This window comes from Mustela putorius, unplaced genomic scaffold, assembly GCF_011764305.1.
Source record: "Mustela putorius furo isolate JIRA1106 unplaced genomic scaffold, ASM1176430v1.1 tig00003854_pilon_pilon_pilon, whole genome shotgun sequence".
NCBI classification, from domain to species: domain Eukaryota; kingdom Metazoa; phylum Chordata; class Mammalia; order Carnivora; family Mustelidae; genus Mustela; species Mustela putorius.
Genome location: NW_025422006.1, coordinates 8,435,415 through 8,451,571, shown reverse-complemented (window position 1 = coordinate 8,451,571; position 16,157 = coordinate 8,435,415). Strand labels below are relative to the sequence as shown.

Sequence of the window (16,157 nt, the reverse complement as noted above, 5' to 3'; positions counted from 1 at the left end):
AACTGATGTGTGCTCATGTGTGAAGATAGAACTTAATTTCTTTTTTTCGTACACAACCAACTGCCTCAGAGCAATTTATCCATCTTTTCCCCATTCATTTCCAATGTCAGTCTTTATAAATCAAGAGTCTACTCATCACAGCTTTGGATCTGCGCTTTCTATTCTGTCATAGCACACTGGTCTGATGTATTTCCCACCAATACCACAGGTTTGTTTTGTTTTTTTTCTTAATACAGTTGACAAACAATGTGATTAGTTTCAGGTACAACAATGACAACTCTGTACACTACATAACGCTCAGCACAGTAAGTGTAGTTGTCACCTGTAACCATGCAAAGTTATTACAATACTAGCCACTGTATTCCCTATGCTGTGCTTTTCATCCCCATGACTTATTTGTTTTAAACTGAAGTCTATGCCTCTTAATCCCCTTCACCTATCTTACCCAACCCACCTCATCTTCCCCTCTAGCAACCACCAGTTTGTTCTGTATTTGTTGTTCTGCATTGAGTCTGTATTCGAGATTCCACATATTAGTGAAATATGGTATTTGTCTTTCTCAGACTTATTTCACTTAGTCTAACATGCTCTAAGTCCATTCATGTTGTTGCAAATGTGAGGATTTCATTCTTTTTTATGGCTAAATAATATTCTTTTTAAAAATATATTTTTTGAAGATTTTATTATTTTATTTATTTGACAGAGAGAGATCACAAGTAGACAGACAGGCAGGCAGAGGAGGCCGGGGAAGCAGGCTCCCTGCTGAGCAGAGTGCCCAAGGCGGGGCTTGATCCCAGGACCCTGAGATCATGACCTAAGCCAAACACAGAGGCCTAACCCACTGAGCCACCAAGGCACCCCTCTAAATAATATTCTATACAATGTTTTCATGAACTATTATAACTTTGTGTTAAGTCTTGGTATCTGATAGGGCAAGTTTTTTCCATTTTGTTGAATTTCTTTAGGAGTTTCTTAGCTATTCTTGGCCATTTCTTTTTTCACCTAAATTTTAAAAGCAACTTGGAATTTGCTATAGACAGTACTGGGATTTTGACTGGAATGATGCTCAATATGTTTATCAATGTGAAGAATGACATTTTTATAGTAGGTCTTCATGCTCATTAATATATATACAGTGTATCTGTCCATCTAATCCAACTCCAATATTTTCAAATAAAATTTTAAACTTTCTAAAAATAGGCCTTACATGTCTTGTTAATTTATTGCTATGTTACTTGCTTTTTTGATGCTACTATAAATATCTATTTTTAATTGCATTTTTCTGTTCATTGTTAGTGTATGGAAATGCAACAGATTTTTGTTACAGAATCTTGTAACTAGCAAGCCTAACAAATTTCCAGATTAATTCATCAGAAAGCTTATGTGAAGTATTTTGTGGTTTTCACTGCATACTTGCATAAAACCTGTATATGATAGTTTTCCTTCTAACTTTTTTTTGTTTTACCTTACTGCTCCACCTAGAACTTCCAGAACAATGTTGAGTAGCAGTGTGAGTAGGTACCCTTGACTTGGTTCTGAACTTGCTGCATATTTTCACTTGTCTTTCATGTAATTTTAAAAGTAGGTATTTTCTACTCCTAATTTGCTAAGAGTTTTTTTTTTAATCAGATTACTGTGGAATTTAATGCTTTTTCCTCTACTGAGAGGATCATCCAGTTCTCCTTTAAAATGGGCTATGTAAAAAAATAAACAAAACAGGAGATGTTAACTTTTTTCTAATGTTCAATCTCTCATTCCTTGAATAAATTCTATTTGGTCATGGTGTATTACATATTTTATGTATTAGATTCAACAGACTACTGTTTCTTTTTCTTGAGATTTTTGCTCCTATATTTGTAAGTTAAACTATTTTTTCTTATTCTATCCTTGATGGATTCTGGTACCATCACATTCTGGTACAGTCATATTCTTTGTGTAAAACAGGAAATGACTCCTTTAAGAACTAATGAGTAATTGTCTTCGGTGTTCTAAGAAAATTAACAGCTCTTTTTTTTCTACTAAGAGTCCATTTTGATCATTTATGTAGTTGTAGAAACCTACACATTCACAACTTTTAAGAATTTAAGCTTTACTACCATAAAGTTGTTCATAAATTTTTTTTGTTTAGGGAGGAGATAAGCAAATTTTATTGTCCCTATGTCACACAAAAATCTAGGAACAAAAGATTTGAGTTGTAGAAAAGAAATAAATGAATAGTAAATTAGAGGGCAATGGAAATAATTTAAGTTTGAAAATTTTCCATGATATTAGGAAGAAAACCATTTCAACATATGTGTATGCCTGGCTCAGAGTAGACTGTTCCCTGGCCAAAGCTTGCCATAGAATTAAGGTGTTCGAGGTCTTGCTGCTCTACTGGCTTCTGACAAAATGTTTGTGATCGTAGATTAAAGGAATGTATTCCCGGTGCTCCAGGTCTGTGCGGAGCTCTACCAACTCATCTGCAGAAGTGTTACCCACCCATCCATCTGCCGGGAAATCCATCAGGTAGTCATATAAGGCCCAGTCCAGGGGATCAGTGTTGACTGTGTAATTCAGATCCTTCCACTCAGACTCAACAGACTGAAAGCTCACTTCCCTGATGGAGACAGTGTCACTCTGGACCTCCTCTTCTTGCCTAGTCTCATCTTCTGGACAGGAACAGTCCAGCACCGGGGGCTTCTTGCCACAAGTCCTCACAACTTCTACCACAAAACTGGGAATGGATGTCAATCAGGCTGTTCTTCAACCTTCTGCCCTTGGAGGGCTCCTCCTCCCCATCCAATGTTGGCAGGATACTACTGTCAACGTGGAAAGCCACAGTGATCTTCTCTCCGGCAACTTTCTGCAAAAACTTGGCTTCTGACCCATCTACTTCCAGCTCCCAACTTCCAGAACTCTTGGGGAGGTAATTACGCTTTGGTATCTCCATTTCCTCCTCAATGTCATCATTCAGCAATTCAACAAAAGCTCTGTGCCCCTGGGTGTGCAGTGTGCTGCAGCCGCAGGGCCCAGGAGAGCGCAGGAGACCGTAGGCAGCATGGGCCCTTGCCACCTGGAGCCGCACAAAGGGCTGCATGTATGGCCTGGGGTGCATGGGCTGCAGTGGCGAAGGCAGCCGCGTGGGCTGAGACAAGAGGGCAGGCATGGCGTGTGGTGGCTCAGTGGCCGCAGAGCCCAGCGAGCAAGGCACTGGGCATGAGAGAGCAGTAGTGCAGTAGCTGACACAGGAGGGCCCTCTAATACTCTCCTCATCATTTAAATCTTTGCCCCATTCTGGTAATGGCCTGGCGGTAGGCATCCTGGCAGTTCACGAACACTACAGTTCTCCTGCAAGACCACGGCATAACTGCATTCGCTCCTTCCCTCTGATGGAAGGTGTGGCCTCTTAATGGCCTTTGTCCAATGAAAATGTGAGCCGAACAAATATTTGTGGCTTTTTGGAAGAACTTTTAACAGCCAGTTCCCTTTACCTAGGTGGCAATCACAGGACAATGTACTCAAGTGAAGACTCCAGCAGCCTAGGTACCCAAGGACCACAGCCTAGACTGGGTAAGTAGCAAGAAGAACTAATCTGTATTTTTAAACCAGAATTTCAGGGTGGTTTTCGACCTGTAACATATCTTTATTATTTTTTTTTTACATTCCTTTTTTCTACTTTATCTACCCCCCATAACCTTCTCTAGAAATTACTGATTTTTGGCCGAGGGAAGAGGGGGAATGGAAAAAACAAATGAAGGAGATGAAGAGATTAATTAACAATCTTTGTTATATAAAAATAAAACAACTTAAGGAATACAATCAATAATATAGTAACAACTGTATAGTGATAGATGGTAACTAGACTTACTGTGGTGACCATTTCATAATGTATATAAAATATTGACTATATTATACACCTGAAACTAATACTATATGTCAATTATTCAACAGAAAATAGTAGTAATTCTCAGGAGGATTTTTTTTTTTTTATTCCACTATATTCAGAGCTAACAATCAGATAAGTAAGTAACCGTATGTCGCATTCTGTGGGGTTATTCTTCCTTCTAAACACAGTGCTTGCCTTCTAGTTTTATCTCCCAGTCTTCCCCTACCTCCAGGACCCACAATTCAGGGCAACCAAATGCCTTTCCAGTGCAAAGTCAGCGAATGCCCTTGGGGGAACAACTCTGATATCTTTGGATCTGCACAATTCTGCCTCTGCCTTTGGTAAGTTTGCTTCATCTTTCCACAAGCCCAGGAATACATTTAAGAAGACATTTGACACTATTCCTAAGCATTTTAAGTGTTACATACTTGGAGAATTCTCTAGGTATATAGTCCAAAATACTTCTAGAAATGGCAATTCCTCCCAGCAGTTCTACCTACCAACTCCATTCTTTACTTCCAAGCTCTACATTTGTGTTTTACTCAAGGAACCGAGAAAGTGATCTGTTAACTAAAAGCAAGTCGCAACTCTGAATTTTTTTTTTAAAGTACTTAAGTTCACTCACCTTATCTGCCCGTCCCATGAAAGCAGGTTTGCCTGCTAATCCAAGACAAATGGCACATACGATGCTAGACTTTCCTGTTCCATTAGCTCCAATAATCATATTCAGATGGGGTCCAGGAGAGACTTCACAGATATCATACGTTCTGAATTATAGAGAGGTAAAATTACTAAGACATAAAAATGTTTTCTTTGCAAAAACATTTATTTCTGCTGATGTTTTCTACAGGTTTCCCTGAATTGCTTTAAAAGCCAGCTGACCTTACATTTTAATGTTATTTATACATTATTAATAAACTAGAGAGAAAAAAATCAGTGGAAAAAATGAGAAAATGATAATGCGGATCTGAAATAAGAATATCAGTGGGAAAACAAGATATCATAGGCTCTTTTAATTTACATCTGTTGAATGAAGCAAAGTTTGGTATTATTTATCCCTTTCATGAGAAAATTTATCAAAGCCACTGTAAAAATAATTTTTCAAAAAATTTTATGTAAGAGAAACCATGGCTCATCTTAAATCTGTGAATTTTACATTTGTATTTCTCTGGAATTAAAATGCTTAATAGCAACCCCTCACATTTTACTAAGTGAAACAATCCAAATTTCTATTCCAATCACACATCTATCAACTCAATGGTTTCATGTTACTGTTAATTTTTTAAAAATCCACTTCTTTCAATATGCTGCCAGAGATATCCACTGTTTAGTCCATGTTCAAATAAATGTTACTTCTATGGAAAGAAACAAGAATGCATCATCAAGCACTTCTGTAACATTCCCTCAAACCAGAAAGCTGTCTGCTGTCCAGAGCTTTAATTAACTACCTGCAAGGTAGCACCTAATCCTTATTAGTCACCAAGGACAACTATGGCAAAATGTCAAACAGACTCAGATAATCTTCTACTTTGTCTCTGAATACCCTGAATTAGAACCCATAAATAATAACCTGATAAAAACTGACCCAGCTACTAATCTGCTAGGCATGTCAGTAATGCAGTCAAGCACACTTCCACTTCAGTGCTCAGAGAAAAATAATGTGAAGTGCCATGTGGTAATAAAAGTAAGTACAGGGAGTCAACAAGTTATTTTCTGACAGGTTTCCAGCCCCACATCTCAACAGTGTCTACCTACTTTATCTTTTCAAATGCTTTGTTCTGTTGGAAGCCGAATCATAAAGAAACCCTTAATATAATGATTAAAATGAAACTAGTTTGGGAACTTCAGGCATCTGGAAAATGAACAGCCTTGGAACTTCTTAATCCCAAAACATGAACCCTGATTCTTTCAACTTTTTAATTTTCTGCTATAAAATCTTTGTGCCCCTGTTTAAAAAAAAACAGTGATGTAACTGATGTTTAAGATAACAATAAAAGCGAGGAAAAAGGAGAGGAACTCCTAGCCTATGACATACACATACACATACATTATCAACAGAAAGTTCCCCCACCAAAAAAAAAAAAAAAACCAAGAAAACAAAACCAACCAACCCAACAAAAACAAAAACAAAAACCACCCCACACATCAAAACAAAACAAAGCCTCCACATTTAAAAAGAAATTAGTTTGTCTGACTGATTTTTATTGGAAATACCCTTTTTGTGAGTTTCCTTTTCTCCAAGCACCTCCTGAAAAGAACTGTCCTTTGCCTGGTATCTCATATATTCTCCAGGACTTCTGGTAGGACTGACATGCTCAAAGTCAGCCCACATGACCTACAGATGAAATCACCACTTCCCGAACACTATGTGGATGCTGCAGAACAGTCACTTCAAACTTTCCACATTCAAAACTAAACCCGCTATCTTTCTACTCCCAAACCATTCCTGTGGTCTCTTATCTTCATCCCATTGACCAAATCAGAAACCTAGGCATTAGTTTTGCATCATCTTTGATTCTCCCAACTCCTTCCCCTCCGGCCCCCATCAATCAACAAGTCACCAAGTCCTGTCAGTAGACACGCAGTTCTGAGATCACTCATTAAGAAAAAGAAGAAAACAGGACTCTTCAGAATTTAGCTCTTGAATCATCTTTTTCTACTTTCTACCTCCTTCCCATGTTCTCTAACCAGACCTCCGAATTCTACCTATCATGAACTTCTTTCAGTTTCTTGACTATCTTTATGTTACTTATTCTACAAGCCTTTGCACAAGCTATTCTGTCAGCCTAGAAACTTCTCCCTCCATTCCCAATCCCACTGGACTTTATTCACTCCTAGGAATTCCTCCGGTAACTACTGACTTTCAGACCACTTCAGTTCTCTAAGCCCACCCCTCCGCCCTCATTCTTAAAACTCAGAGCCCTCTGATCATGAAAATAAATGGGGTAGCTCTGCACATGACAGCCAGCCAAGCTCTATTTCCTCACAGTTATTCCTTCTTCTAGGACTTGCAAAACGCTGTGCGTACCCTGCTTAAAAGGGTAGAAGAATTCCCAAATGCAGAATAAAGTAGGCTCTTTGCAGTCCTGTCGCCCCACTCGAATGCGGCAGATAATATTTTTGAAACACTTTCCCCTTAGGCTTCTTAGAGAATACTCTCCCACGGTTCTCCTCTTACCTCCCTGAACAGATTCTTCTCTGTCCCAGCTCCTCTTCTGCTCACCCTTACATGTTGGCATTCCTCCAGGACGCCGTAGCTGGCCTTCCATTCCTATTTATATTTCCTTTGGGGCCAGCTCAACCATTTCTGCAACTTCAAGAACCATCTATACACATCACTTCCAAATCTCTCACCTGTTCACATTTTCCAGACCCTTAAAAATACTGCTAATGGAAGATCTTTTGTAGACACCCCACAGGAAACTTCAAGTTGCAGGATCCACAAAGCATTCATTATTACTCTCCCCAAATTGCTCTCGGTCCCCAAAAGGACCACATCTGACCAAGAGCAAGACAGAACTTGAGAAAAATACTGCATAACTCTTACCCTCAGGCCTCCTAAACTGAAGCCAGATCCTGTCAAATCTTCTTTCCACTACTTCCCACTGTCACTCCTAGGTTCAAACTCTGATGACCTCTCATTGTTGTAAGAGTCGTCTTGCCTCCCAACTTGTACCCTTTCTAAATCATCGCTCACACTGCTGCCGGGGGGGGGGGGGGGGGTGCGTGTTAAGATGGAAATGACACGTCATGCCCTGCTTGAAATGCATCCTGGTTGTGGACAGGATAAAGCTGGAATTCCTCAGCCCAGAAAACACGGATCCTCCGCAGCTGCCTACCTCCTAGGTATCATCTCTGTCCGTGTCACTCAATGTCTACCCATTCTCAAATACCAGACACTTCCTAAGGATGACCAACTGTTTCAGGCAGTTCCTTCTGTCTACAGTGCTCTTCCCTGCAGATTGTGGTGAACCTCCTCTACAAAGCCCTTTCTCACAGTTAGGGATGAAATGAACCGCTTCATCCTCTGTGTCCCTAAGGCATCCTGAGATACACAGATCTTCTTATGGTAGGTCACCCATTTGATTTTATCTATCTTTCCTGATCTGGATTCAAACAGCAATTCAGCGGCTTGTTACAGCAGAAACATGGATAAATGAAGCTTTCTGAGCTCGTCTCGTCAAAGAGATTGAGTTGTTATAAGGGGAGAATCAGAGTATTGTGTAAATAAAGCCTCTACTTCTACATCTGGCACATGATAGATGCGGGGGGGTGGTATTATTACACTTCTGTTATCCTAAGCCACCATGTGCAAGCTTAAAAAAAATAAAAAAAGACCGTGACCAAACAACAACAAAGCTGTAAGATGCTAGACAGATACACAACATTTGTGTTAAGACGTATTTACTAAATCCTAAAATGATTACTACGATTATTATAGTTGTCTGGAAAAACAGAAGGGGAAGCGGGCGGGGGGGAAAGCTGGGATTGGGAGGGGGCAAGGGTCTGCTGGGGGCCCCACAACAGAGAGGAGGCTCCTGTTCGCGTACACTTGCACCTCCATCCGGGACAGCCTGACGCACCACCTTGCCCACCTAGCAACCGCGGACTCCGCCACAGCCTCGCGGCTCCCCTGATTTAACTGGGGCTTCCTCGGAGTTCCCGGCGCCCGCACTTGTGTGAATTAGAGATTGGGTCCTCCCTCCGTAGGCCGCGACTCGCAGGCGGCCGCGATCTAAGCCCCACGGCGGCCGCGGCCGCCGCAGGACGCCCTCCGAGAACGGTGGCTGAATGGATAGAAGCCCGCAGCACACCGGCCGCACGCCGAACCACCCCAACGCGGACGCCCATCCTCACGGTCACCCCGGCTTGAACTCGCCGCCAGACCCCCAGCCGGGCGCACGGCCGCCTCCCGCCTCACCCCGCCGCGCAGCCTGCACCCCCCGCCCGCCTCACCCCGCCGCGCAGCCTGCACCCCCCGCCCGCCTCACCCAGCCGCGCAGCCTGCGCCCCCTGCCCGCCTCCCCGCCGCGGCGCGGCCTCCGGCCACTCACAAGAAGTTCTCCATCACGATGCGGACGATAGAGCCTTCCACGAAAGGCCTGGACGATTGCAGCGGCAGAGGCGCCGGCGGGGCCGAGCTCTTTCTCTTGCTCGGGACCTCCGACGAGGGATCTCTCGGGAGAGCTCTCTTGGAGGGCAGGGTGCTTGGGGTCGACGTCTTCCTACTCGGAGTCGCCATCCTGGCTTCCCCTCAGTCCCGGATGCGCTTCCGTTCCCACCGACCTGCAGCCTCGGCGCCGCTGCGCCCGGCTCCCGCGCGAACTGCCCGGCGCGCGACAGCGCCCGCGAGCCCGCCCCGCGCCTGCGCAGTTCCGGCCCGGCGGCGTCAGGCGGCCGCCGGGCCCCGCCCCCCCAGCCCCGCGCCTCGGAGGCTGACGGCCACGGGAGCCCGTCGCGGGGTGGGGGTGGCGCGGGGGGCGCCCGGGCGCGGGCGCAAGCGGGCGGGGACGACGGCCTCCGCGTGTGGGCGGCTCTTCGACCTTCCTCTCTGAGCGTTGGTGCATTTTTCAGAGCTGGGTGTTTTAAACTCAGAAATAGGCGTCAACTGCATTTAGTACTTGGAAGCCCTTTCAGCACGCCGGGGAAGGCGACCCGCGAGAGAACGGACGGAGGCAGGCGGTGGCACTCGGGGCGGGAGGCGGGCACCGATCGAGCAGACCCGGACTCGCCTGTCGTTGGCGTTCCCTCTTCTCAGTTGGCTCCCTATTTCCCTTCAGGCAGGGCGCGGGGTCCGAAAAGGGAAGCCCCAGCAATGCCCCCCCAAACCCCCCCCCCGTGCCCGGGCCTCCCTTAAGAAGCGCCGTGCTGAGCCCCGTGCGCGCTTCCACTTGTGAACCGACGGCACCGCGCCAACCCAACCCTGCCGGCCGACCCTCCACCCCCTCGCTCCCTCCTTCCCTTTTAAGGCTTCCTGGCCCGAGGTTTCTAGAGATCCGCGAGCTGGAACGCACGGGCTTGGGCGAGCGCGCGCTTCCCCTGACACCTGCCCACCTGCAGCTGCTTCACCCCACGCAGCAAGGAAGAGGGGCTCCGGGGCTTCGCAGCTCCGCGTTCACGCGGCTCATCAACGTCTGACCTCCAGGAGGCTGCGGCTGCGGCCCAGAGGACCCCAGTCCAGGGTGCGCGTCGGAGCCCTTCCCTTTCTGGAGTGGGAGACCGATAAAGAACCCGTGAAGCCCCAAAGATCGGGGTGATCCCAGGCGGGGCTAGGTGATCTGAATAAATAAATAAACAAACAGAACAGGTGTCCGGAGAGGGCGTGTTTGAGCTGAGCCCTAAATGAGAAGGGAGCAAGTGCATGAATGAGAAAAGAGCGCTCGAGGCAAGGACGGAAGCCCCGGAGTGGGAACTCGTGGGATGCTTGAGGAACAAAGGGAAGGCCAGTGTGGCTGCCGTGGAGTGACCACCGTTGCATAGCAGAGCCTTGTCCATCATGGCAAAGCCGTTTATTTTTAAAGCGCTGGGAAGCCAGTGGATGGTTTTAAGCAGGACAGAGACGTATCTGATGAAAAGTTTTTGAATAATCACTCTGGTTGCTGTTTGGAGTGGGCCAACGTGGAAGCGGGGAGGCCGTTTAGAGCTCGGGTGCGGTAGAATCCTGACTCCTGACACCTGCGACTAATGCTCCTTTCCCAGGTGCCCTCCACGTCCTCTCACACCAGTGGAATCTCTAAAGGTTATTAGCAAAGAAAATAGGATGAGAAAAAAACATGAATGCACCATGGTTACTAGAAATAAATAATAATAAAGGGCAAATTACAGAAGAGTAATTTTAGAACTGGTCAAATCGTGCTCAGGAGGGTGCTATGCTCTTATTCTTACAAGACTGCAACAAGTTTTTTGGAAAGTAATTCGTTACTGCACTTCAAGAACCTTAGAAGAGTCGAAGTCTTTGAAAAAATGGTAACATTTGGGGAAATCTATCCTAATGGAAAAATAACACAGGCAGAGTAATGGTAGTTGAGCACAGGAACCCGTTTTGTACCATTATTGGTTCTTCGGCGAATTAATCAAATTGTGGTTATCAACCTGAAAGTTGAGAATGAGTCCCTGAACTTGTTATGACCACCCAAATGCGCACAAGCTAAGAGTTTTTTTCTAAATAGCCAGCCAGTCATACTCTGCCACCACCTTTTATTTTATTTTTTTATTATGTTCAATTAGCCAACATATAAAATACATCATTAGTTTTTGATGTAGTGTTCAGTGATTTATGAGTTGTATATAATACTCAGTGCTCAGCGCCACACGTGATGGCGCTATTAAGGAGGCTTAATACCTATCACCCGCTTACCCTATTCCTGCACCCCTACCTTCTCTAACCCTTGGTTTGGCTCCCGGAGTCCAGAGTTTTCCATGGCTTATCTCCCTCACTGATTTCTTCCCCTTCAGTTTCCCCTCACTTCCCCTACTGTCCTCTGTACTATTCTTTATGTTCCACATATGAGTGACACCATATGATAATTGTCTTTCTCTGATTGACTTATTTCACTCAGCATAATTCCCTCTAGTTCCATCCATGTTGAGGCAAATGGTGGGTATTCATCCTTTCTGATGACTGAGTAATATTCCTTTGTAAGTACGGACCACATCTTCTTTATCCATTTCTCTGTTGAAGAGCATCTTGGTTCCTTCCACAGTTTGGCTATTGTGGACATTGCTGCTATGAACCTTGGGGTGCATGTGCCCTTTTAAAACTCTAGGTCTGTATCTTTGGGGTAAATACCCAGGAGTGCAACGGCTGGGTCCTAGGGTAGCCCTATTTTTAACATCCTTAGGAACCTCCACCCTGTTTTCCAGAGTGTCTATACCAGCTTGCATTCCCACTGACATTTGTTGCTTCCTGTCTTGTTAATTTTTGTGATTCTAACTGGTGCCACCACCTTTTAAAAAGGAAAATACTATCACTTTCGCTTCTGATTACAAAACCAACACATATTAAGTATAGAAACTTGGGGAACACTCAGAAAAACATACACAAAGGGAAAAGTTACTCCTAATTCCCCTACCCAGACTAAACACTGTTAGGTTTTGGATGTATGTTTTATCTTTTTTCCTTCTGTGTATACGACATGCTCCTTTTGTTGCCCCCCACACCCCCCCCCAAATCCAGAATGATGCTGCACAAATTCTCTATCTATATCTACATATGTAGATATATATCTCTCTCTCCCATTATTTAACCTTCTTTTTCTCACATAATATGAGTATATTTCCATGCCATTAAATATTTTTCTGTGACCTAGTTTTAAGTAACCATATAGTGTTCCATCAAGCAGACAGTATAATTGACATAAATATTTCTTTTTTTTGTGGGACTCTGTGTGACTGGGTATTAGCATGAACCAAGGATCCTCTATCTGACTATAAGAAGCTCAGTGCTTCTCATCATTCTTTAATAATTTCATGCACCCATAAACCTGTACACATATATCTTGCCACACTTGGTTTCTTTAATTTCACTGGTGAAAACTGTCTCAAAACAGGTGAGAGTAGGGAGGCAGAGGGAGAAGGTCTCAGGAAACAATATCAATTAACAGGAAGCTGCGGCTCATGAATGAGTCAGTGAGCCACACAGTTGAATTTATACTTCCAGGATTTGAAGCCCACTCATCAGCTGAGCTTGTCATGCCATGTTTGCTGGCTAATAGATCTAGCCACGCCACTGTATTTAACCTTCTACTCACCGAAGAGTAAGTCACCAGGGGCTACATCGAGTGAAGGCCTTACAATGCTCCAGAAACTTAAAAACTGCTACAAACAAAAAACTGGCAGAAAGGGGCAGGGTCGGGGCGCCTGGGTGGCTCAGTGGTTAGAGCCTCTGCCTTCGGCTCAGGTCATGATCTCAGGGTCCTGGGATTGAGTCCCGCATCGGGCTCTCTGCTCAGCAGGGCCTGCTTCCTCCTCTCTCTCTGCCTGCCTCTCTGCCTACTTGTGATCTGTCTGTCAAATAAATTTAAAAAATCTTAAAAAAAAATCAAGAAAAAAAAAAGGGTCAGGGTCAAGGACTGTAAGTATATTTCACCTCACCCTTGGAATACTATCTTCTGGGTTGTCATTCTTGGCTTTAACCACACAAGCCCTTGATAATGGTGCTAGAGGAGCAAGAAGGTGGGGCACGATACCCAGACCGGACCCTGCACAGGCCACCATCAACTAAGACGGTTCACTCTTCCGGTTCTGATAAGAGCAAGGGAAAGGAAATCCTACTTTGGCTTTTGGCAGATTCTTAAAGTGGAAAAGTGAGCCCTTGTCCCTTGGAAAGGAAGGAAAAAGTCTAGGCTGAAACTGAAGTCCTTGGCACCCCGAAACAACCCTTTTTCCCTGGTGCCCTCACCCACACTTTCTAATTAACCTTGTTAAAGAACAGTTGGGGAGGGGTACCTGGGTAGCTCCGTTGGTTAAGGATCTGACTCGTGGTTTCAGCTGAAGCGTTTTCTCAGGGTCCTGAGAACAAGCCCCAGGCTTGGCTTGACACTCAGCAAGAGTTTGCTTGAGATTCTCTCCCTTTCCCTGCCCCCGCCTCTCCCCTCCCCACCACTCGCATATGTGCTCTCACTCTCTCTCTCTAAACTAAATAAATGAAATCTTAAGAAAAAGAAAATGAGGGGTGCCTGGGTGGCTCAGTGGGTAAAAGTCTCTGCCTTCAGCTCAGGTCATGATCCCAGGGTCCTGGGACTGAGTCCCGCATCAGGCTCTCTGCTCAGCAGGGAGCCTGCTTCCCCCTCTCTCTGTGCCTGCCTCTCTGCCTACTTGTGATCTCTGTCTGTCAAATAAATAAATAAAATCTTAAAAAGAAAAAGAACAAACGGTTGGGGAAGAGGTAGGGAGGGATGACGGGTTCTGAGGAGAGTGAACACCCTTCCAAGAGGGAAACTAACACCCCATACAGCAAGCTTCTGCTAGAGATAAGGACACTTTATCTTTAAAGTTTTTACTTAAAAAAATTTGTTTCTAACATCATAGAAAAGTTTTATTTTTAAAAAAGATTTTATTTATTTATTTATTTGAGAGAGTGAGCGAGAGAGAGAGAGCACAAGCAGGGGGAGCAGCAGAGGGAGAGGGAGAAGGAGGCTCCTCTCGATGCAGAACTTGACTCAGGACCCTGGGATCATGACCTGAGCCAAGGGCAGACACTTAAATGACTGAGCCACCCAGGTGCCCCCCCAAAAGCTTTAAATAATGAAAATATCTGCTTCTTCTTACCGTGGTGGTAATTGGTTCTAGTAATAGCTACCATATTAGTAGTAATAGCCGACACTAACAGAGTGTACCATATACCAGCTACTGTTCTAAGTACTTTTTCATAATTCATGTTTATATTCTGGATCAATGTCTCAACAGATTTGCATCTTTCTCAAATTTCCATCTCTTGGATACAAACCAACCGAAAGATTGAAAAAAAAAATATTAGGAATTAATATGAGGTTTCAAAATATTCTCTGTAATGTGTCAGGATAGAAAGTCTATGGTTAAATGTGCCTTCATTTCATTTGAGGATATGAAATGGGAAAACAGATATTACGTTGCTCCGGAAGGAATTTACCTTCCATTTCCGGAAGATCGGGAACGAGGCACTAAGGCACCAGGAGCAGTGCTCTCTGTCAGTCCTCGCCAAGTGAACGGGAAGTCCTCCTTGTTCAGGCTAGGTCAGAGGCCTCGCAGGGGAGAGCGAGTGTTTCCCCTCACACTGTGTTACTTCCTCGAGGAAAGAAAGTTGGGAATTGTCAGAGTCATGCTAAATCTGCTGAAATTCGCTTCATATAGTATAAAATAAACTCTCCCATGAACTTGGGGGTTTTAAGTTCTCACGTCCACCATTTTGATTGGTAGCCAAACATTCTTTGTATAATTGAAATTGCCTTTGTGTTATTATTTTATGAATTTTGAAAACCCCCCCAAAACACAAAACAGAAACCAACAACCATGCACGCATATTCCTACCATCAAGAATTAACAGGAACACCTGGGTGGCTCAGTCAGTTAAGCTTCAGACTCATGATTTTGGGTCCAGGTCATGATCTCATGGGTCATGGGACTGAGTGCTGAGTATGGCTCCATGTTTGTTGGGGAGTCTGCTTGACACTGTCTCCCTCTGCCCCAACTCCACTCTCTCTCTCTCTAAAGTAAATGAATACATCTTTATTTTTTTTTTATTTTTTTATTTTTATTTTTATTTTTTTAAAGATTTTATTTATTTATTTGACAGACAGAGATCACAAGGAGGCAGAGAAGCAGGCAGAGAGAGAGGGAGGAAAGCAGGCTCCCTGCTGAGCAGAGAGCCCAATGCGGGGCTCGATCCCAGGACCCTGAGATCATGACCTGAGCCGAAGGCAGCGGCTTAACCCACTGAGCCACCCAGGCGCCCCAATGAATACATCTTTAAAAAAGAATTAACACTGTGTGGACAGGCCTCAACCATTAAAAATAGAGCTACCCTATGATCCAGCAATTGCACTACTAAGTATTTACCCAAGGGATACAAAAATACTGATTCGGTGGGGTATATGCACCCTGATGTTTGTAGCAGCACTATCAACAATAGCAAAGCTATGGAAAGAACCCAAACGTCCATTAACTAATGAATGGAATGAATTGGTAAAGAAGATTTGGTGTACACACACACACACACACACACACACACACATACACACACACACAGAGGAATATTATCCAGCCATCAAAAAGAATGAAAGCTTGCCATTTGCAATGGATGGAACTAGAAGAGTATTATGTTCAGTGTAATAAGTCCATCAGAGAAAGGTAAGTACCATATGATTTTACTTATATGTAGAATTGAAGAAATAAAACAATTAAACATATGGGAAGGGAGAGAAAGATGAAAAAAGGCAAACAAACCATAAGAGAGTCTTAAAGACAGAGAACAAACTGAGGGTTGGTGGAAGGAGATGGCTGGGGGTTGGCCTAACTGGGTGATGGTTGCTAAGGAGGACACTTGTGATGAACACTGGGTGTCATATGTGAGTGAAGGATTATCGAATTCTACTCCTGATACCAACATTGCACAGTGTGTTAACTAACTAGAATTTAAATAAAAATTTGAAAAGGAATCTAAAACAAGCAATGTCACAAAACAAGAACTAAAATGGCAACAGATATTTGAAAAAATATTCACACCAAGTATTTAAAAAGTGCAAATTATTACAAAGCAAATATAAAGTTGGCAGTTCAAATTAGTCAAAAATTGAAAATTATAATCTTTCATCCA

General features: G+C 43.9%; 2 protein-coding genes across 4 annotated transcripts in view; both read right to left on the bottom strand.

Moving 5' to 3' along the window:
• SMC5 (structural maintenance of chromosomes 5) overlaps positions 1 to 9,219 on the bottom strand; it is a 96,920-nt gene extending 87,701 nt beyond the window's left edge. For all 3 annotated transcript variants that reach the window (XM_045065087.1, XM_045065089.1, XM_045065088.1), the window contains exons 1-2: positions 8,920 to 9,219; positions 4,491 to 4,632 (exon numbers count right to left, since the gene is read on the bottom strand). In XM_045065087.1, coding sequence (XP_044921022.1) covers positions 4,491 to 4,632; positions 8,920 to 9,107 — 330 coding nt within the window. In that variant the 5' untranslated portion in view covers positions 9,108 to 9,219. The remainder of the gene's footprint in view (positions 1 to 4,490; positions 4,633 to 8,919) is intronic.
• On the bottom strand, positions 835 to 4,484 carry LOC106003468 (complement component 1 Q subcomponent-binding protein, mitochondrial-like). Its single transcript, XM_045065090.1, is given in 2 exon segments — positions 835 to 2,731; positions 2,733 to 4,484. Coding segments are annotated over 2 exon segments (927 nt in total). The 5' UTR covers positions 3,299 to 4,484; the 3' UTR covers positions 835 to 2,370.
• Positions 9,220 to 16,157: the final 6,938 nt, after the last annotated feature.